At 38.8% G+C, this 22,433-nt stretch overlaps 1 protein-coding gene across 1 annotated transcript in view; it reads right to left on the bottom strand.

Moving 5' to 3' along the window:
* The window catches only part of LOC129076222 (collagen alpha-6(IV) chain-like), a 356,839-nt gene that overhangs the window by 256,143 nt on the left and 78,263 nt on the right, over positions 1–22,433 (bottom strand). Inside the window, 1 exon segment of the mRNA XM_054580400.1 lies at positions 10,231–10,314. Coding sequence (XP_054436375.1) covers positions 10,231–10,314 — 84 coding nt within the window.

The following is a 22,433-nucleotide window of genomic DNA, read 5'->3' as shown; positions in this document are numbered from 1 at the left end:
CAGTGAGCCACTACTCCCTGTACCTGTTGCTAAGTGGCCTCAGGCCTGGAAATTCCAGCAGCCAGCCTAGATCCACAGATTAGCTTCAAAAGGGATTCTCCAAGCCCAGCACAAGTAGCAGCTGTTGGGAAATGCCCCATCTGGTTTCTGGGACTGTAGCCCCATCAACATGCAAGAGGGCTCCAAGGCTGGAGCTAATCAAGGAGGGCTTGGGCAAAAAAGGCCACTGAGGAGACAAAACCCGTCCCCCTGGCAGGGGCACAGCCCCTGCCTCCCTCACATCACCCTGCTTGGCACTGTGATGTTCGGTTTTTGATGACGAGTAAGTTCTCTCATGAGGAGAGATGACCTAAGACAGACATCAACCAGTATGGGCAGTGGGACAAGGACTTGGGGAGACATGGAGAAAGGGCAAAAAGACCCACACCCCTTGTCTTGCCTTGTACATGGACAGAGTCCTCATTCTACCTGAAAGAAGTCTCCTTATCTCTTGGTGGCTTTGCCCTACCCACCTAGCTCAGGCTTGAAACAATACTAAAGGCAGGTACAGCTCTAAACTGGATCGGGCAGTTCCCAGGGACAATCAGGCCTAGAAGTAAGTTCCTCTAAGTATGCTTTGTTCTTCCCTCAAAAGTGATGATAACTGGCACACACTGGGAAGGAGATTTACATTATTCATAGACCCTGACCTGAGGCAGATCTCTTGTATTCCTCCAATTGTTATCCATGGTCTCTATTTCTTTTCTGTAAATATAGCTTTTTGACATTGATGACCTTTGCTGTATACCCCTGTGTATATGGTCTCAATAAAAGCCTTTGGACATGGGGGTTCAGGGTCTTCCTTCTCCACTAGAGGGAAGTTGCCATGTCTCCTCTCCTGGAAAATCAAGAAGTGTTTGTGATGACTCATGTTTATTCCCCTTATCTGTGAAATCCCTGGGATGGGCTTTGCAGGATTCAGAGTCCCGCTCCTTCCTCAGCTGGCTCCAGACAGTAATCCTCAGATACAGGAGCGCCAGCCCCCCATGCTCCCTGCAACATGTCACACCCCTGCTAGAAGCATCCATCTCAGATTGCTTTAAAGCTCATGCAAGGTGGCCCCAGGCAGAACATAAGTGGGAGCTAACCTTGGCCTGCACTGCCTGGGAAAACTGAGAGCCTGTGCATCCAGTGGACAATTACAGACTAAGATGGAGCACCATCAGCCTGCCCCTGAACAGCAGATCTTCCACAGAGGCTGGAGGTTGGTGGCCAGTGGTCACAGCAAGCCCTTGTAGCTGACTGACCTGGGTAAAAACCTCCCATTGACCTGCCAACAGCAATCAAGCCTCAACTGAAGGAGGAGGGTGTACTCAGCCCACATGATGGATGCACCCCAAGTACTCACCTTAGGTGAAAGGGGAGGCTGTACCACTGGACCCTACAGGACACCTACTACATTAGGCCATGCTACCAAGAAACAGAGTCTAAACAGCTCTCCCTAATACATAGAAACAAACACAGGGAGGCTGCCAAAATGAGGAGACAAAGAAACATGGACCAAATGAAAGAACAGATCCAAACTCCAGAAAAAGGGCTAAATAAAATGGAGATAAGCAATTTATCAGATGTAGAGTTCAAAACTCTGGTTATAAGAATGCTCAAGGAACCTAGTAAGGACGTCACCAGAATAAAAAAAAAAATATCCAGTTAGAAATGAAGGATACACTAATTGAAATAAAGAACAATGTACAGGGAAGCAACAGTAGAGTGGATGAAGCTGAAAAGCAAATCAACAATTTGGAATACAAGGAAATAAAAGACAACCAATCAGAACAACAAGAAGAAAAAAGATTCCAAAAAACCCCCAAGGATAATGTAAGCAGCCTCTGGGACAACTTCAAGCATTCCAACATTCATATCATAGGAGTGCCAGAAGATGAAGGGACAGTGCAAGAAATTAGAAATCTATTCGAAAAAAAATAATGAAAGAAAACCTCTCTACTTTGGTGAAGAAAATGTACATTCAAGTCCAGGAGGCACAGAAGGCCCCAAGCAAGATGGATGCAAAGAGGCCCACCCCAAGACACATCATAATTAAAAAGACAAAGGTAAAAAGATAAAGAGAATCTTAAAAGCAACAAGAGAAAAGCAGTTAGTTACCTACAGGGGAGTTCCCATAAGACTGTCAGATGATTCTTCAAAAGAAACTTTGGATGGTTAAAAGTTTCCAAGATTGGCAAGAAATATTCAAAGTCATGAAAAGGGGGGACCTATAGCCAAGATTGCTCTACCCAGCAAAGATATCTTTTAGAATCAAAGGGCAGATAAAGAATCAAAGGGCAAGAAAAATTAAAGGAGTTCCTTACTACCAAACCATTATTATATGAAATGTGAAAAGAACTTATTTAAGCAAAATAAGAAGGCCAAAACTATGAACAATAAAATGGCAAAAATATGTATCTATAAACAATTGAATCGGAAAAACAAACTAAGCAAACAAGAACAGAGACAGAGTCAGGTGTACAGAGAGCATTTTGATGGTTGCTAGCTGGGAGGGCAATTTGGGGGAATGGGTGAAGAGGTGAGGGGATTAAGAAATACAAATAGGTAGTTTCAGAATAGCCATGGGGATTTAAAGTACAGTATAGGAAATGGAGTAGTCAAAGAACTTATATCCATGACACACAGACATGAACAATGGTGTGGAGGTTGCCTGAGAGAGTCGGGGGGAGGGGTGGAACTGTGTGGAGGGAACAAAGGGGAAAAATTGTGACAACTATAATAGAATAATCAATAAAATACAATTAAAAAAAGAATATATATTCATGACCCATGTACATGGACAACAGTGTAGGGACAGCCTTACGGAATGAGTGGGTCTGTTGGAGGTGGACAAAGGAGGAAAAATTGGGACAAGTATAACAGCATAAGCTATGAAATATAATTTAATTTTTAAAAAAATTTCCAGCATGGCACTTAGGTCTCTGGAGATCTAAAGTGCTCTTGATTCTACATCTATGTATTTATCTTCTCCATCTGTTTGGCTCCTCTAAGCCTCCTTCACTAGCAAAGATAACACATCCCCCAAATCCCAGAACGTCCCATTATGATCAAAGAAGGGATTAAGATAACCATGAACATCTGCTGGGCTGTAATTGCATCTTGACCTACTGCAGACACAAGTTTTATCCTCAAATTAAATAACTATATTTAAATACACAAAGACCTTTTGTTTACCTCTTTCCCCTACTGTCACCCAATGGCTACTTCTCTGCACAAACACTATTCCTCTTCCCCCACAAGGAAAAGGAATGAGTGGAACTCAAGACCATTTAATTTGCATAAGGGTAAGAGGCTTTAAGCAAAAGGTTTGGTGGAGAGGAGGGTGAAATCAATGTCAAAAAAGAAAGTTTGTGATTATCTTTGATTCATAATTATTCATAAATGTCCTCATACTGACTGGATGGAGAAAAAATTACTGGGAGTAAAACAAAATCATTTGCCAACCCCCATGTATAGTAGGTGCAGAGTAAGAAGCAACCAGACAAAAGGGGAGGTGAAGTTCAAAAACTCAGTGGAGTTAGACAGAGCAGATTCACAAAGTAAGCTGTAGGAACCAGAGTATAGGGAAGAGCTAGGACCCTTACAGCTAACAGGGTCTAAAGAAATGTGTGAAAATAACTCCATGGCTCACTGCCTTCTTTTAGCAAAAAGGAATCTTCCCTAGACAGGCGATTCACATTTGCTTTGCAGTGCCCTAACAGCTAATCCAGGAAGTGGAGAGTAGGGCTGGAAACATCCAAATTGGCTGTTTGGTTGGCCAGGACTTCATGAAACAGTTTGTAGTGCTAGATTTCATAATATTATCCTCTTAGTTGTTTTCCTACTTTCATAGAACTTTCCAGAGTTCTGTCCTTATCTCCCTTCTCTTCCCACTGTTGATCTCTCCCAGTGCTGTTTCATACATTCCAAGGATTTAAGCTACCACCCATACAATGATATATGTTAAATCTCCATCTCTAGTTTAGACCTTTCTCCTTAGTTTCAGGTCAGCATTGTCAATTTCTTGCTGGACATCTCTGCTTAGATTTTCACTGGCACTGTAAACATGTCTCCTACAGAATCCAACCATCAGCTCACACCAGATGTGTTCCTTCCCACATCCTACTTATCTGTTCCCCATCTCAGCAAATGGCACCACTATGCATTCCATTGATCAAGCCAGAAACCTGGGAGTCATTCTTGTTTTCTCTTTCTTTTACCCTCGACCATCTTTAATTCATCATCAAATCCTGTCCATTTATCTTCATAAATGGAGCTAAAATTCATCCACTTTATTCCATGCCTATTTCTCTAACCCAGGCATGTGCAATTTTTTTGCATGAACTATCATAATAGCCCCCAGACTCATCCATTAACTTCTAGTCTCATTTGTACCCATTCACTTGCCACTCTGCTCTCATAACCTTGCCAAATCACAAATGTAATTATGAAACTCTTGCTTAAAATCTTTCAATGACCTCCCATGGATCTCATATATCGCAAAGTTCTCCATGGCCTGGCTCTTTAACACCTCTCCAACATTATTTGTCATCACTAAGAGCCCCACACTTCAGAAAACAAAACATAACAATATCATACATGTGAAGTGAACTATTTACAGTTCACAGAACCTGCTATGTTTTTAAAATATTTTCCAGGTTTTACACCTGCCACCCCCTTTAAATGAATTCTTCATCAATAGTTCTACCCTTTCTCTGCTAACTTGTTTCTATTCACCCATCCTTTAAAACCAAATAGACTTCACCTGCTCATGAAGCTTTTCACAATCTATGACTCAGCTTATCTTGTCTGTGCTCCACTATCTTTAGAACTCAGAAAGGGTAGTAACTAGGTCTTCTTAGACTCTGCAGAGGCAGCAGGCACTACAAACTGTTTCATGAGGGGCTGACCAAACAGCCAGTTTGGATGGTTCCAGCCCTACTCTCCACTTCCTGGATTAGCTGTTAGGGCACTGCAAAGCAAATGTGAATCGCCTGTCTAGGGAGAATTCCTTTCTGCTAAAAGAAGGCAGTGAGCTATGGAGTTATTTTCACACATTTCTTTAGATCCTGTTAGCTGTAAGGGTCCTAGCTCTTCCCCATACTCTGGTTCCTACAGCTTACTTTGTGAATCTGCTCTGCCTAATTCCACTGAGTTTTTTTTTAATTTCACCTCCTCTTTTGTCCGGTTGCTTCTTACTCTGTGCCTATTCATGCAAGGGGATTGGCAAAATGATTTTGTTTTACTCCCAGCAATTTATTCTTCCTCCAAGATGAAAACATTCATGAATAATTATGAATCAAAGATAATCACAAACTTTCTCTTTTGACATTGATTTCAGGAACAGAAAGATTCAGGAAAGAAGGAGGTATCTCATGCAGAAGAGAAGTCAAGGAAGGTAAGTATGAAAAATGTTTTTTGAATTTGACAATAAGCAAGTTAGTGGTGACCAGTGTTATCAGTGAGGGCAGCTCATAGAGTGCTGAGGGGTGGATGGGCAATGAAGGAAAAAAAATTGTGCAGGCAGCTAGAGTAAGGCCTGGCCGCCTAAGGAGGTCATGTGCAATATGATCTTTCACTTTGAAACAGTAGAGAATAAGGACATTGGTGTGTATGCAGTAATGGTTGGGCAGGGCAGGGATTTGGGGATACACAAAGAGGAAATAAAGATGTACATAGGAACTGCCAAATTCAGAAAGAAAATGGAAAGGCCTCTTGGTAGCCATGGCAATATTCAGCTGGCACAGGGAACCCCAGTTGTTTGCAGGAGGAGAATAAATTGAAGGACTAGTGGTTAATGCATCTGGACTCTGGAATTCATGGGAAACACATTTTGTGACAGAGAAGCACAGAATTCAGGAAATACAGAATTAAGAAACCTAGGCTGTTTCACATTATACTCAGGCTCATCTTATAAACTGTCTAGGTAGTATATATAGCTTCCCAATCTATAAAACAGGGGCAACCAGTCCTTATCTAAGGGAGAATCCAAACATTCTTTGTAGTTTGGTGTTATCAGTAATAATGCTCCTTTACATGACATGGACAATTAGGAGCTCACAATGCTGTATATAAACTCTGGAACACTGTTAAAACAGGGAAAACCCTAAAATAGGATTAAAGAATAGTGTGCTCAAAACAAAACAAACAGCCCTGCCTGCTCCCAACTCAAACACACATCGATGGAGCATAATGCTTTCAAATTCAGTAGAGAAAAAAGGAAGGGATGGAAATGTCAACCTGAAATATTTTGTTCAATGCAATGGCAGAAAAAAAATACCAGGTAAGAAAACAACTCAAGAGAGTGGTTCTTCTAGATAACAACACCTACCCCCGAGAAAGAAAAGTAAAACATTAAATCCAAAGTTATGTACGCAAGAGAAAAAAATATTTTTAAAAGATGTTATTTATTTATTTTTAGAGAGAGGGGAAGGTATGGAGAAAAAAAAGGGAAAGACATTGATGTAATAGAGAAACATGGATCAGTTGCTTCTCGTCCCCAACCAGGCACCTGGCTGGCATGTGCTGTGACTTGGAATGAAAACAGCAACCTTTTGATTTGCAGGACAATGCCCAACCAATGAGCCACATCAGACAGGGCATGAGAAAAAGCCTTTATTTAACATTACTAGGTATGCCATTTTTAAAAGTTGACATTTTCCTAATGTAGGCTAAATAATGTTGAGCCATTGACAGGCTAGTGATCTTGGGCAAATCACTTACCAGTATATTTTTAGCATACAGATAATAATACAGACCCTGGGAGGAGAAGATGCTTTGGAAAGTACAAAGCAGTGTAACAACACTAGGAAAAGCATACCTTAGAGAAATCAGTTTGAGATAAATCAAAAAGGCTTGGATTGCAGGTGTGCAGGAGTGCTAGGTGTTGTGTAAATGTCCTAGTCAGTTCAAGAGGCCTTTGGCAAAGGAAAAGTATGCACTGTCCAGTAAGCTATGTGCTTGATGGAACGGCAGGCCTGCCAAGGGCTTCAGCATATCTTAGGGATGACCCGACATTTAGTTCCCTTGCCAGCTTGCAGAGACCGAGAGGAACAACTTGAAAACTAAGTGGGGCCCTCTTGTCAGCTAAGAAAAACAGTCTCAAATATTTCTGGCATCTGCACAAAAGGGGTTCTGAAGGGCTTCTCTGCAGGGTCAACAGTGTTGGGCCAGTTTAAACAATCCTGCCTGGCCCTGGGAATGGAGGGGTGTAGAGAGGATATTAAAAAGGGGCCCAGGGTCGCAGGCAGCTTCAGGCATCTGTGCTCAAAAGATCTGCCGCATAAGCACTGACCTCCTGATCTATGTGAAAAATAGGACATCCCTGATCTTGACTCATGAAATAGTTTTGTCTGGTTCAGTAACCTTGACAAATGTTCCCAGAAACTTCAGACTTCACAAATAAACTTTCAGAAACATGTTTAAATGTGTGGACTCTGAGTCTTTTAAATATTGAAGATAAATATGTGTGGTGACATTTTATTTTCCTCCATCCCACACCCCTTCAACCACTCATGTTGTCAAAGGAGAAGGAAGACTTAAGCTCCAGATGTTTGGAACCCCAATAAGGGCTCCTCACAGAGGAAATCTATTGCCTTCCATTTTCAAAGATAAAACTCAGCCAGGTGTTAAACAATCAGGTCATTGCAGGCATGTTTTCCAGGTGTAGGCCTAACCTTCATTGAGATATATATTAAAAATTTCTACTTTTAAAGGCTCCTGTACCCAAAAAACAGTCCAGAGCTGCCTTTCACTTTCCTGGCTGTGGGATCTGACCAAATGCTTCCTGCCCCCACAACCAATCAGGAAATACCCTTTTGTGTCAAACTTCAAATCTCACATGTTACTACTTGGGCCATTTTTATTTGCCATATTTTTGCAGATGTGAAGTAAGTCATTAAGAATCACCCCTTAGTAAAGTGGGTACAAGATGTGTCCAGGAAATTCACTGAAGAAACACAAACATGCAATGAATATGTGAAAAAATGCTTAAACTCACATGTAGCCTGGGAATTGGGATGATTTTCACCCATATTAGCAAGAATATCAAGTGCTGGCAAGGCCATAAAGATGTGAGAACTCTTATACAATGTTGATTTGAGGGTAAGGAAATTGGAATAGATACTTTTGGGGGTAATTGAGCACTATCTTTGAAAATTAAAAATGCCTGTTACACTTGTATATGGTCATTCTGATTCTTAGTATCTATATTGGAGGTGCATACAAGGTGGCCTGTTCAAGGATTTCCAGGGTAGCACTACCATTTTTTAAAATAGCAAGAATTTTAAAACGACCTAATTGTTCATCAAAATGGAATGTCTGGACTAAACTATGGGATGGAGATCTTAAAGGCATATTAAGTGAACAACAAAAGCAAAACAAAATAAGGCAGATATACATATATATCATTATATTTTGATGCAAAAACATAAAATGGAACTTTTTATACATATTTGCACATGTCTCTGCTTATGCACAGAAAAAAGACCAGAAAGACAATAACATGACTGAGAGAACATCAAGGGAAGGCTTTTGCATTGTCTTCAATGCTTGCTGTAGATGATTTGACTTTGGGTGGTGGACACACAATGCAATATACAGTCGCTGACAAAAGTAGGTTTACAGTTGTAATACAAATAAATAATACAATAATTAATAAATAATACAAGAATAAACTCTGTTTTGTGTACTCACAACTGTAAACCTATTTTTGTAAACCCCTATATATTGCATTGTGTGCACAGATCAGGTATAGAAATATGTACTTGAAACCTATATGATATTATTAACCAATGTCACCCCAATAAATTTAATTTAAAAAGAATGTATTCATATATTTATTGTCAAATTGTTTTTTCTAAAGTGTTTCTTGGTTGTAGATCAGAGGCAAGGGCATGGATCTTGGTGGCTACAGTGAACATGACTTAACTGGGAAACAGTGGTGGGTAAAGCAAATAGGAGAGAAACCAAAGGACCCAGGTAATAACTCAGATTTGTCACAAATTTGTTGTGTGATCCCAGGAAGCCATTTTCTCTTTTCAGATTCTCTGTATAATCAGTGGATAAGATTAGAAGTTCACTAAGATATCTTCTTTTTCTCATATTTTGTGATTCTCTAAATCTATGCCTTTTATGTAACATGGGTCTGGTTCTTTTGGATGGGGAGATGGCTTTTTATTCTCTTCTCCAAATCCTGGCATAGTTTGACATTTCACTTTACTGCAAATGGAAGATGATGAAAGAGAAGGTAGAGCAGTCACTCTGTTCCCTGTTTGGCTATGATTTTTAGGGTTTTGTTGACCTGTTTATGCTACCTTTCTTAGACAGTGTAAGCCCTTAGGCTTGTTTGTATGGTATGAAAGTGCAAATAAAATACTGGGAGTTGGAAAATCTCAGTTCTACTGTGGGGCCATAAATTCCGGAAATATGTATGTAGGTATGTATGCATGTATGTATATATTTATTTATTTTTACAGATTAAGTCCCCTTGAATACTTTTCTGAGTTATACTAAAGATGCAGGCTTATTTAGTGAAAATTAGAGATACAAATCATCTGGGGTAATGCATCACATATCATATACAGGGATTGATGAAAATGCTGCATTAATGCACTATATTCCTTGCAATTTGCACAATTTGAGCTGTGCATTGTTAATAGGGGATACTACATTGAATATTATCACATAATATTTTAAATATGTGCTATGTTTTAATAAAATATCTATAAATCACTCTGTATATATACTCACCTATATTTTTGGATTTTATGGATACCCTGTACTCTTGATATTGGATGAATTATATCCCTACTCTGTAGATAGCAATTGGACCACTTGATCCCCAGAGTAATAGGGAAGAACCACCTGGATATAAATGAGCTGTGACAATTTACATATACCTGCAAACATATCATAATCTAGTTCTGCACAACCTAACTGGCTGTTGTAAATACTCCAAATAAAACCTTGAGGAAACCTTGGCATTAAGTCAGTGAAGGAAAGCTCTTCCTGGTCTCTCAGAGATTTTATCCAATTTAGTTCTGCCTATTAGTTAGCAAAACTCCTTCCAGCTGGTCCCCATCACTTCGCTTGTTCCACGAGGTCATAAGAGGCAATTCTAAGCAGTTTAATTCTTTAAAAACACACATACTTCAGATAACAGCTCCTGTTACTATTTGTCTTTCAACAATGAAAGAAGCAACTTACTCCTGCTCCTTTTTCAGGAAAGCATTTACAGCCCCCACTGTAGTCTTGGCTTCCACATGGCTTTCCATAGGATTTCTTCTCACCCTTTTTTAAAAAAAAAAAGGAAGTTGGTAAACCATGTGAAGGCAGAAGCAATGTTTCCCCAAGAAACTTAACCCTTAGCCACACTTCTCCTAACCAAGCAAATTTAAAGTGTCTTTAATCATCTCACTTGATGGTGTCATGAGTCACACAAAATAAAAAGTCATCTTAAGCTCGTGCCCTTTAAGTCAGTTTTTTAAAAATATTTTATTTATTTGTTTTTAGGTGGGGAGAAAGAAACATCAATGTGCAGTTGCATCTTGTGCACCCCCTCCTGGAGACCTGGCCTGGAACCCAGGTATGTGCCCTAACCAGGAACTGAATTAGTGACCCTTTGTTTAGCATGCCGGTGCTCAGTCCACTGAGCCACACCAGTCACATCAGCCAGGGCTTAGGTCAGTTTTATATCTCACTAAATAGCCAGTTTGGTAGCCCATGCATGGCTCAGATATCCCCTTATTGGTAGAAATTGTAGTCACAAAATACAAGAGACTTTCTTTACATGGGGCTCAATGTAGACCCTTGACATATTCCTGTGCCCCACTGGACTTATGTATTTGCCCTCATTGGGAAAGCAGTAGATGTAATGGAGAACTTGAGAAAATTCAAGTGCTGGAAATGTAATGATAGATGAAAATGGGCACCCTGTATTCTGCTCTCAGAATTGTTCCCCTGAAGCTCCACTTTTAACACTCCATTCAAACCTTACAGTGACACCACTGTGCCCAGTTATTCAGATCCAAATTCCTCAGGTGGTATTGTATAGTATCCCTCGAACTCTCCAACTTCTTTTTTTCTTCTCTGCTTTATGATGATGATGATGATGATGATGATGATGATGACGATGATGATGATTAGCTGAATTTCTATAAGACACCCACATGACCTGACATGTGCTGACCCTCTCCAATCTCATCTCCTCACTCTCCCTTGCTTACTCTGCCTCAGTCACAATGGCAGTCATTCTATTCTTTAAATACTTAAGCCTGTTTCTGCCTTAAGGCCTTTGCCCTAGCTGTTACTTCTGCCTGAAATATTCTTCCCTTAGATATCTTTTATTGCTGGCTTCTTTGTGCAGGTCTCACTTTAATCCTGACCACTCAACCTAAGGTAGCCCCCAGTTACTTCCAATCGTATCAATAGGTTATCTTTCCCACATTAAACGTTCTGTCTCCCCCCAACTATAATGTAAGTTCCATGTTAATGGGGACCTTACATGTTGTCCAACATTGCATCCTTAATGTCTAAAACAGTGGATGGCACATAAGGAATGTTTGGTGACCATATGAAGGGAGCTGGAATTTGAACCCAGGTCTGATTAACTCCAAAGTCTTGACTTTTACCCTTATGCCTTAGTGTTTTCTAAGTCCTTTGTCTACCAGACCCTTAATGTGAAAACTAAAAAATGAGGAAACTGCCATTGTGACCCTCTCTACCTAGGAAAAAAAGTAAAACATAAATTCTAACTATTATCAGTGATAAGAACTTTATCTCTGGGATGGATTTAGTATTATCTAACTTTTTTGTTTAATGTTGGCAGTTTTTTTACAAAAGAGAAAGGTGTATTCATGAGCCAGACTCGCCCTTACTCATTCTTGCCTCTTTGTACTGTGAGCCTTTTCTGAATTCCCAGGGAGCATTGTGAATTTCTCAGATGGTCTCTTATCACTTTAGACATTCCCAAAACACTTTATCACCACAACACCTCAGTAATAAGGTAGTGATGGCAGAGCTATGGCAAAATATTGCTATTTTAGATTACAAACACCATCCTGACATATTTTATCTCTCTTATATGGCTTTGACATGGTAAGTGCTGTTGTACACTTTGCAGTTTTCCTTCCATTTTATGGGATATAGGACAGGCAAGTTTTCATAAGCATGAGATCAAGGAGTACTATGGGAGGAGGAAGCTGGGGGCTGATAGAGAAGAGACAGAGTAGCATTGAATTTAGCCTTCACCTATGTTCTCATTTTATCTAATGTTGAGTACTATATTTCTTCAGACAATGGATAATTAGTATTTGCTTTTCCAAATATTTCTGTACTGCCCAGTCTTCAATGAGCACATATAATTAATAAGAATAAAAAAACAATATGTTACTAAATGATAAAAGCTACCCTCTTCAAATAGAGAGAACTGAACAGTCATTGCCAAAGTTGAAGTGGTATCTGTTTGGAGCTATGGCCTACTTACAAATAATGACTTTTGAGTGTCCCATAACATCTGACTATTGTGAACCAAAAGTCTCCAGATCTCTAGCATGGAGCAAGAAGGCCTGAGGTAAGAGAGCTGAATAAGGCAGGGAAAAACCTCCCAACAGCAGGAGCTGAACAAAAATGTAAGGAGCCAAAATTATGGTTTCTTGGGAACTTGGCAGGAAAAAAAGGCAAAGACATCCATCTAATAGACAGGAAGCCATCACTGTCTGCTGTTACTGAGGGAAGTAATAAGAGAAACCTCTTCTGGCCACAAGCAATTTCCTGTAATGCTAGCTCTGGCAGTTCCCCCAGGAGTCTTCAATTACAGGGAGGGGAAAGGCATAAAAGGAGTGGCTTCCAGGGGACATGAGAAGACCAGGCCCTGAGGAAGTCTCTGTCCTAGCCTGGTTTGTCTGGGGTCACTCCAACCCCTGCTTTATGAGGTCATGTCACTGATGTCATTCCCACACTGGAATGCTCTCTCCATTTCTCTCAAAATTCAACCTTAATTCCATATTCTTTATACTATTCAATATCTTTCAAGGCCAAACTCAACTTCCACTTCTTCCATGACCACTCCAGCTCAGTGAAAAGACTCAGCACACATTATATGTCCCACTTATTGGGCAAGTGTCATATCCTGTAGGACATTCCTCGCAATGTTCCTTAGGTTGCATGACTGAAGTCTTGTTTTTTCAACCAAACAATAATGCCTATAAAGGAAAGGTCAACCTATTTTTACCTCTTTTTATATCCCCACAATGTTAGAAGCAAACTATGTTCTAGCCCTTACCTGAGGCAATGTACCTTAGTAAAGCATATAGGCTCCAGAGTCAGTCTGCATAGGCTTAAATCCCAGCTCTAATATTCCTGAGTTGGGTCACCTTTGGCAAATGACTTAATATCTTTGATACCCAGTTCTGAATCTGTGAAATTTGGATGGCAACAGTATTTACTGCATAGGGGTTAACTGGAGTGTTCTATAAGAAAAAGCATGCAAAACACAGTGCCTGGCTCAGAGTGAGCACTCAGTGTCAGCTATTATTATTATGTTAATATCAGCCATGCCATACTATTCAGCATTTCTATAACACTAAGACTCTAGTCTCTCTTTGGAGCTGATAATGAAGTTTCTATTGTAACAATATGGTCATCCTAGTTTGTTTATGGATGATGTCTACTCTAATTGGTTAGGATAATATTTGGATTTGTTGATATATCTGTATAACTGATTGTTAAATATTTTAAATATCACCAGTATTGCTCACATCTCTCCTTTTGCTGATGCTGCTTCTTTTGTATTAAATTCCTTTCCTACCCCCTTTTGCCATTTCCCACAATACCACAAACCTAATTTCTACTCATTCCTCAAAATCCAGCTCAATCACCATACTCTTGGTGAAGATCCCCCCTAACCTGCCCAATTTTTCCCTCTCAGCAATTTTAGGCAGATCTTATTCTTTCCTCTTTGCTAATGGTACATTGCCATACTTGACTCCATCTATTTGGTTCTGCCTTCAGACTGGAAATAAGACTTTTTTATTCTTCACTCTTTCCCTTGCACAAGCAGGTGATGAGTAAAGGAGTGTGAAATAATTGCTCTCAGAACAATTGATTACCAGCATTAGGCCAGCTCCACTCAGGATTCTCCCTCTCCCTTTGGTTTCCTGAAATAGAGTTAACTCATAGTGTCCCTTCTCCAAACTAGTGTGCTTTTCCACTCATTGCCAGTACTTTCTAGCATGAGCAGTAGCAGAGGTGACAATAACACAAAAGGTTACCCAGGAAGCTGGAGATGAAATATAAGAGCAACTTAGCTGGAGTGATTGAATGGTTGGCAAAGGTGATCTATCCTTGTGAGCAATTTCTCCAGAATCTTGGGTCACAAAAAGCTTGCTGTACCACATTGTATTTTGACCATTCACTCAATATTTATTAAGCACCTACTATGTACTAGGCACTGTGCTACACATAGGGGATAGAGGCTGTATCATAGAGCCACTAGTGAAACCAAATCCCTGCTCTCATGGCACTTACAATCCAGAGGGAGACACTCAGTAAAAAAATTTACATCCATATTTGTTAGATGATATGTGTTATGGAGGAAAATAGAGCAGGTTAAGGGGCATAAAAAATGTTGGGGTCAGTTTGTTTTTTTTAACCTGGGTAGTCAGGGGAGGCTTTGCTCATAAGGTGACTTTTGAGCAGAGAATAGTGCTTCTCAAAGCAATCAACCTTGGGCTTTTGCAGCCCTGAAAACTCATTAGAAATGCAAATAATTGCTTCTCAATCATAAACTTTAGAATAGAGCCCAGAAATCTGTTTTAATAAGCCCTTCAGGTGATTGTTATGCAAAGTAAAGTTTGAGAACATCTGTGAGTGATCAAGCTCTGCAGTAATCTGGGGAAAGAGTGTTCCAGGCAAAGGGAAAATTAAGATCAAAGGTATTAAATAAGAAAACATACTGGATGTTTTGGCTGAGCAGCAAAGAGGCCAGAGTGCTCGAATGGAGTGTAAAGGGATTAGAGTTGATGATGAAGTCAGAGGTGTAGTAAGGGCCAGGTCATGTAAGATTTTATAGACCATTGTAATAAATTTGACTTTGGAAAAACGCTGAATTCTGAATTGTTTTAAATTCATGGGAGTGACATCTACTAATTTACTTTTTAAGATGAATCACTCTAGGTGCTATGTGAAATGCAGTGTGGCAAGGGTGGAAGCAGGAAGACCATCTAGGAGACTGTCATAATCCAGAGAAAGGAGAATAATGATTTGAATCAGAGGGGGCAGTTGTAGAGACTGGCAAAAGTGGGAGAATTCTGGATATGTTCTAAAGTTAGAACTGCTAGGAATTGCTGATGGATTTGATATGGGGTGTGACTGAAAGAAAGAAGTCAAGGATGATTCCAAAGTTTCTGTACTAAGCAGCTAGAAAGATGGTATTGCCATTTATTCAGATGGAGAAAACTGTTGGAGGAGCTGGCTTGCGAAGCATCAGGAATTCTGGTTTCAAGATGTCTATTATACATCTAAATGGAGAAATTGAGTACATAGCTGTCTATGGTAGTCTGGAGCTCAAGAGAAATGTCTAGCTTGGAGATGCACATGTGATGCCTTAGTTTACATAGACTCAACTATATTGTGGTAGCAAATCCCAAAATCTCAATCGTTCAACACAACTAAGGTATATTGTTGTTTTTATCACAAACCAGTGAGGACAGGCAGTTCTCCTTATTGGCTTTCTTCCAAAGGTGACATGGATTTCCAAGCTGCTTTTGTCTCGCAACTGCACCACCTCAGATGCTAGTACTTGCTCTTAATTTCCCCTGAGCATATTTATATCTCTCTTAACAAGAACTACACATGCAGGGCAACCTAACAGTATGGAAAGTAGAAGAGAACAGGACTATTTGGTGAGCACCATCTTTGCCAACGCTGCTATGTAAATAAACTTACAAGACTAGATGGGATCATCAAGGGAGTGCATGTAGATAAAGTGAAGAGAAGATATTCTAGAATTGAGCACTGAGGCACTTCAATGTTAAGAGAACAGGAGGAAAAACCAGAGGAGTAGCCATTGTGGTAGAGAGAGAACCAACATAGAGTGTGGGGCTTGGAAGCAAGTGAAGAATGTATTTCTAGGAGAAAAGAGTGATAAACTGTGCTAATTTGTTAAGTCAATAAGATGGGGTATGAGAACACACCAATGAATTTAGTGATGTGGTGATCTGGACCTGAGCAATTTGAGGAAGAAAAACTAGAGAAATTTGGTAGGACTGCAAGGAAGCTCAAGTGTCCACTTCAGGGTAATGGTCATGGATTTAAAGGAACACCAGTTATAAATATTGTGAGGTTTCCTTTAGCCTTGTTCTGTGTGGGTACAGATGCACATTAGTTGAAGGATTGGATTTAACCAGGGCTGGGTTCTTCTAGGTGAGAATGGTAAAGGAAAAGAGGGGCAAGGGATTCAAAGGTATATGGGAAAAAAAAAACCCAATTATAATGATGAACCACTGAGTTTAGGCTTCTTAAAGAGGAAACAGCACAGATAGTGGGTAAGAGGCAGTAAAAAAAGATAGTAGATCCTTTGTCCATTTTTTAATTGGACTGTTTGGGTTTTGGTGTTGAGAAGTATAAGTTCTTTATAATTTTTTTCTTTTTATTGAATTTATTGGGGTGACACTGGTTAACCTAATTATACAGGTTTCAGGTGCACAATTCCACAATACATCATCTGTACCCTGTATTTTGTGTTCACCACCCCAAGCCAACTCTCTGTTCATCACCATTAATCTCTCCTATACCCTCCCCCATCGTCCCTTCCTCTCCCCTCAGCAATCACCATACTGATATCCATGTCCATGAGCTTTTTTTTTTGCTCAATCACTCTACCCCTACCCAGGCCCCCAAACCCCTCCCAACAGCTGTCAGCCTGCTCTCTATATATGAATCTTTGTCTATTTTGCTTATTATTTATTTTGTTCATTAGATTCCACATGTGAGTGGAATTATATGGCACTGGTCTTTCTATGACTGGTTTATTTCATTTATCATAATGGTCTCCAGGCTCATCCATGCTGCTGCAAAGGGTAAGATTTCCTTTTTTTTTTTTTTTTTTACAGTGAAGTAGTATTCCATTGTGTAAATGTATCATAGTTTTTTTTCATATTAATCCCTTATCAGGTGTATCATTGGCGAATATGTTATACCATCCAGTGGGTTATCTTTTCATTTCATGGATGGTTTCTTTTGATGTACAAAAACTTTTTAGTTTGATATAATCCTATTTGTTTATTTTTTCTTTTGTTTCTCTTTCCCAAGGAGCTATATTAGAAAAAAAATTACTAAGAGAAATGTCTGAGATTTTATTGCAAATGTTTTCTTCTAGGATTTTTATGGTATCTAGACTTACATTTAAGTCATTAATCCATTTTGAGTTTATTATTGCATATAGTGTAAAAGAAGATCTAGTTTCCTTTTTTTTTTGCATGTATATGTCTGATTTTCCCAACACCATTTAGTGAATAGACTGTCTTTACCCCATTGTATGTTCTTGCTTCCATTGTCAAATGTTAATTGACCATATAGACGTGGGTTTATTTCTGGGATCCCTAGTCTGTTCCATTGTTCTATATGTCTGTATTTATGCCAGTACCTTGCTGTTTTGATTATTATGGCCTTGTAGTATATTTCTATATCAGGTAGCATGATTCCTCCAAATTTGTGTTCTTCTTTCTCAAGATTGCTGTGGCTATTAGAAAATAATCATGGGGATGTAAAGTAAAATATAGGAAATATAGTCAATAATACTGTAATAACTATGTATGGATCTAGTTGGTTAATGAAAATATCATGTAAACACTTTGTAATTGTCTAACCACTCTGTTGTACACCTGAAACTAATACAAAATAATATTGACTATAAACTGTATTTTTTTAATTTTAAGAACTTTTTTTATTTAATCTTTATTGTATTTTTTTTTCCATTACCAGTACAGAGAGATCTGATCAGATCACTGGAGAGGAGTAGGGAGGGGCCATATGAGGAGTTTGCCAAGGGAATGGTAAACTGTCTAGGACAGGATTGGCTGAGAAGCTGAATGCCTCCAGAGCACATTGAGATAAAAATGGGGTTGGCCCTCTGGCTCTTAGATTCACTCACCGGCTCTCCCTTCCTTGAGGATGCCTGGATGATCATGCTGTAATAGCCTGCATTTCCCAGTGGATGGTATTTTTAATAGGAAGGAACTCCAGGTACAGTTTAGGATCAGGCTGGCCTTGCAGTGGGTGGCCTTGCAGTTGGGTGTTCTGGAGGGTTGACCTCTGAGGCAGAAGTTTTCCATTCTTCCAAAATTGTGTAGCTTTTGTATCTTATGTTGTTTTAGTGTATAAACTAACCCTATGAAAATAAGACAAGGAATAAACTCTGAATTGATAGGCTTAAGTAATTAAAGCTGTTTCTAAAGAGTTAGAGTTTAGCCTTAATCGATAGGCTTAAGTGACTAGTGCAGGTGGAAAGCTGTTATTCCAAAATGTTGAAGCTTTTGAACAAAAACTCCTTTCCTTTATCACCAATCCTTTGCCTCAGGAATTTTGCCTACAGCGTGGCATCATGCAACAGGAACCCAACTACTGTTCAGTAACATTATCACTTATTCCCCTTATACCCTCTTCCCCCCAACAATCACCACACTATTTGTCCATGTCCAGGAGTCCTTTTTCGTTTTTGCTCAATCCCTCTACTGCCTCCCTGTTCCACCTACTAGCTGTCATCCTGTTCTCCATTTATGAGCCTGTCACCATTTTCCTTGTTAGTTCAGTTTGTTCATTACAGTCACATATGAGTGAAATCATATGATACTTGCCTTTCTCTGACTGGCTTATTTCACTTAGAATAACGTTCTTCAGGTCCATCCATACTGCTGCAAAGGGTAAAACTTTCTTTTTTATGGCCGAGCTGCATTCGATTTTGTAAATGTCCCATAGTTGTTTTATCCACTCATCTACTGATGGACACTTGGGCTGCTTCTATATCTTTGCAATTGTAAATAATGATACAATGAACATGGGGTGCTTTTGTTGTTTTGAATTAGTGTTTTGAGTGTCTTCAGGTCTATTACCAGAAGTGGGATCATTGGGTCAAAATTTTTAAAAGGTAGTAGAATCAATGAATGATTGTTTCTGTTGAGTCTGAAGAAATGTATGGATTTTAGAATTGTGACTAAGTCTCAAAAGAAAGAAGAAGTGGTGCTGTAAAAAGGCTAGGGTCTGTTAATACTCTATTAAGTGCACAAGACAGTCCTAAGAATGTAAGTACTTCTTGAATTAGCTCAGTAAATGGTTGTTGAAATGGACACTCATTTCAACATAACAAAACTATTTCTGTTTTAATAACATCAGGTTTATTTAAAACACCTTTCATACCAAATCTCATTTGCTTTTCTACCACAAATCTGAAATAGATATTGTAGATGTATGTGTATGTGTAGACATACACAATATTACAATAATTTCATTTTACCTTCACTTACCCTCCTAGATAGTAAGTTCCTCTGAGAAGACCTGATTTATTCACCAAAAGGCAAATCAATTTAAACCCTCTGAGTCTCAATTTCCTTAACTCTAAAATAGGGATAAGGCTATTTTAAATTCCTAGGGTGTTGTGGGGTTAGAGAAATGCCCATAGCAAAATTATTGGCACATATAGTATGCTCGATGTGTTTTATGTTAGTTGATATTATTTATAATTACAGGACCTATTCAGTACTGTGCCTGCAGGTACCTAATGGGTGCTTACCCAATGACTGATACATATTTTAAAGATGAGAAAATGGAGGTTCAGCTGTTAGTGACTTCCTCAATGTAAGAAGTTAAATATCAGAGTTGGGATAAGAAACTGGGTTTCCTTACTCTTCGCTTTTTTTTTTTCACCCCACTAGACCTAACGCCACTACTTCCAGGGATTAGCCTGAAATCAAGAAGTCAGGAAAAGAGGAGTGTCAAGAGAGGTGCCTTTTGAAAAATCAACATTGTTTTACTGACTTTACAATATTACTTATATTGTTTGTACACTTTCTGAACAAGCTTCATAGATGATTCTCATGCTTTTGAAACAAAGGAAGAATTTTCTGTCTGTTTTCCAGATTTAAAAAGAAAACCTGAGTCCTAAAGAATCTGTGTCACTTGCTAGTGAAGTGACAAAGCGGAAACTCAATTCTTCTCTTTTCAGTGCACAACTAAACTTCTAAAAGGGAAAAATAATACAAAATGCTGAGGTTCACTTTAATAACCTTCATTCCCTGCCAGTGGCCTCAGGATCCAGAAACCCAGAGGGGTCTCTTTGGCTGGAGGCCTATTCCTGAGGCCCACATTTACAATAATGGCTACCTTTTATCAAACATCTGCAATGTGCCTGGCTAAGTATTTCATCTTCGTTACCTCACAGAACTGACCCAACTATACTGTGAGGTGCTATTAACAACGTCATTTCACAGATGAGGAAGATGAAGCTTGGAGGGGTTAAATAGTTTGCTTACCCAAGGTCAGACAGCTAGGGAGTGGCAAAAATTCAAACCCAGGTTGGACTCAAAATCTTAGTGCTTTCCCACTAAGCCAGGTCGCCTTTAACATCATCCTAGATTTCTGAACTTTGTGCTAATAATACAGAGAATCTGATTTTTCTTTGAGCAATTGTAAAACAAAAACCTGTCCACTGGAATTTAAACACACACATATTTAATGTGCATTTACCCTTTAAGAACAGCTCCCTATGAGTTTATGAATAAGAGGATCTCAGAAGAGAAGTGAGTGATCTATAAGGAGCTTGTTCCTACCAGGTAGAACTTGTTACTCACATTTTAAGGATAAAGCTGACACCAGACATTGCTGAATAGTTCAGGAAGGTATTTCCCTCCAACATCTATCTGAGTGTGTTCACACACATACACAAACAAAACTGACAGGATCAGAGGTTGGGGAGAGAAATAGGCATGCAAGATTTCACTTGGTAAGGCCCTGGCCAGCCAGAATAGACCATGGCTGAAGGTGATGCACTGTCCAGTTAGACCTTAAAGTGAATTCACCAAGCAAATACTTAACTCACAAATAGACAAATTAAGTTTTGCTCATTATATTCTTAAAAATTGATGCCTCCTTTTCCTTTGCCAGTTAGTACCTAATGAACATATATGAAAGAACAGTAATTTCTAGGGCCAGTCACTAGAGCTAGTGAGGAATCTTTACATTGTAAGGCTAGAAGAGGCCTGAGGAACTAAGGACTAAGTTCACAGTAAAGAAAAATCTAGTAAATAAAAATTCAGGATTCCAAGTTAAATATAATTTTCAGAGAAAGCACAAAAAGAACTTTTTAGCATAAATGTGTCCCAAATTAGCATAAGTATGTTCCATGAAATGTTTGGTATACACTTATACTAAAAAAAATCTCTTTCAGTTGTGCATCTGAAATTCAAATTTAACACAGCATCCTATATTTTATCTGGAAATCTTACAACTGGTACCATGACAGACATGTGACAAGTTTAGTTTGAGGTGGATCAAAAGTAATTGTTAGTAATAATAATGAAAGTACAAATTCTGCAGCTTTTTAGAAAATTAAGAGGGTATTCAAGATTTTTTCTGTAATTGAGTCACTCTTACACATTTGTATTCTAATATGCTTTCTAAAGCAGGAGGGGAAGTTAGGCATAACTAACATTATAATAATTAGATTCACTCATTTTCTCAACAAATATTTATGGAGCGCCTATTATATGCCAGTCAACGTCCTAGGTGATGGGGATATGATGATAAAAAATTGAATATGACTTGTATAGGAATGTTCATAGCAACTTTATTTATAATAAACCCAAAGGGAAAAGAGCCTAAATATCCATCATTAGGTGAATGGATAAACAAGGTGTGGCATATTTGTACAATGGGATAGCATTTGGGAGTAAAAAAATGGACAACATTATGTTCATCAAAAAAATGATCATTAACAGCATATTCAGTTTGAGTACACTTATATATGCTCTAGAATAAGCAAACTGAATACGTGATGATAGAAGTCAGAATCGTGGTTTCCCCAGGGGTAAGGGATGAGGTTGACTGGGGGTGTAAGGGGGTTTTTCTGGAATAATGGATATATTATCTTTTTTGGGGTGATGTTTATGAATATACACATTTGTCAAAACTCATCAAAGTATACAATTATAGTCAGTATATTTTATTGCTTGCAAACTACAATTCAATTAACAATAACTATAAACCATCATGGAGTTTATATTGTCATATGAGATATAGGTAACTATAGAAATATTTAAATAATAATAATTGTAAAAAGTGTGATGGAGAAAAACAGGATGCTATGAAATTTTACAATGTTTAAGTCATTAAGATATAGTCATTAATTCTTCATTCAA

The sequence above is a fragment of the Pteronotus mesoamericanus genome, unplaced genomic scaffold (genome assembly GCF_021234165.1).
Source record: "Pteronotus mesoamericanus isolate MK-2021 breed Mesoamerican mustached bat unplaced genomic scaffold, CSHL_Meso_final contig_58, whole genome shotgun sequence".
In the NCBI taxonomy this organism is placed as follows: domain Eukaryota; kingdom Metazoa; phylum Chordata; class Mammalia; order Chiroptera; family Mormoopidae; genus Pteronotus; species Pteronotus mesoamericanus.
This window is presented reverse-complemented; position numbering and strand designations above follow the sequence as displayed.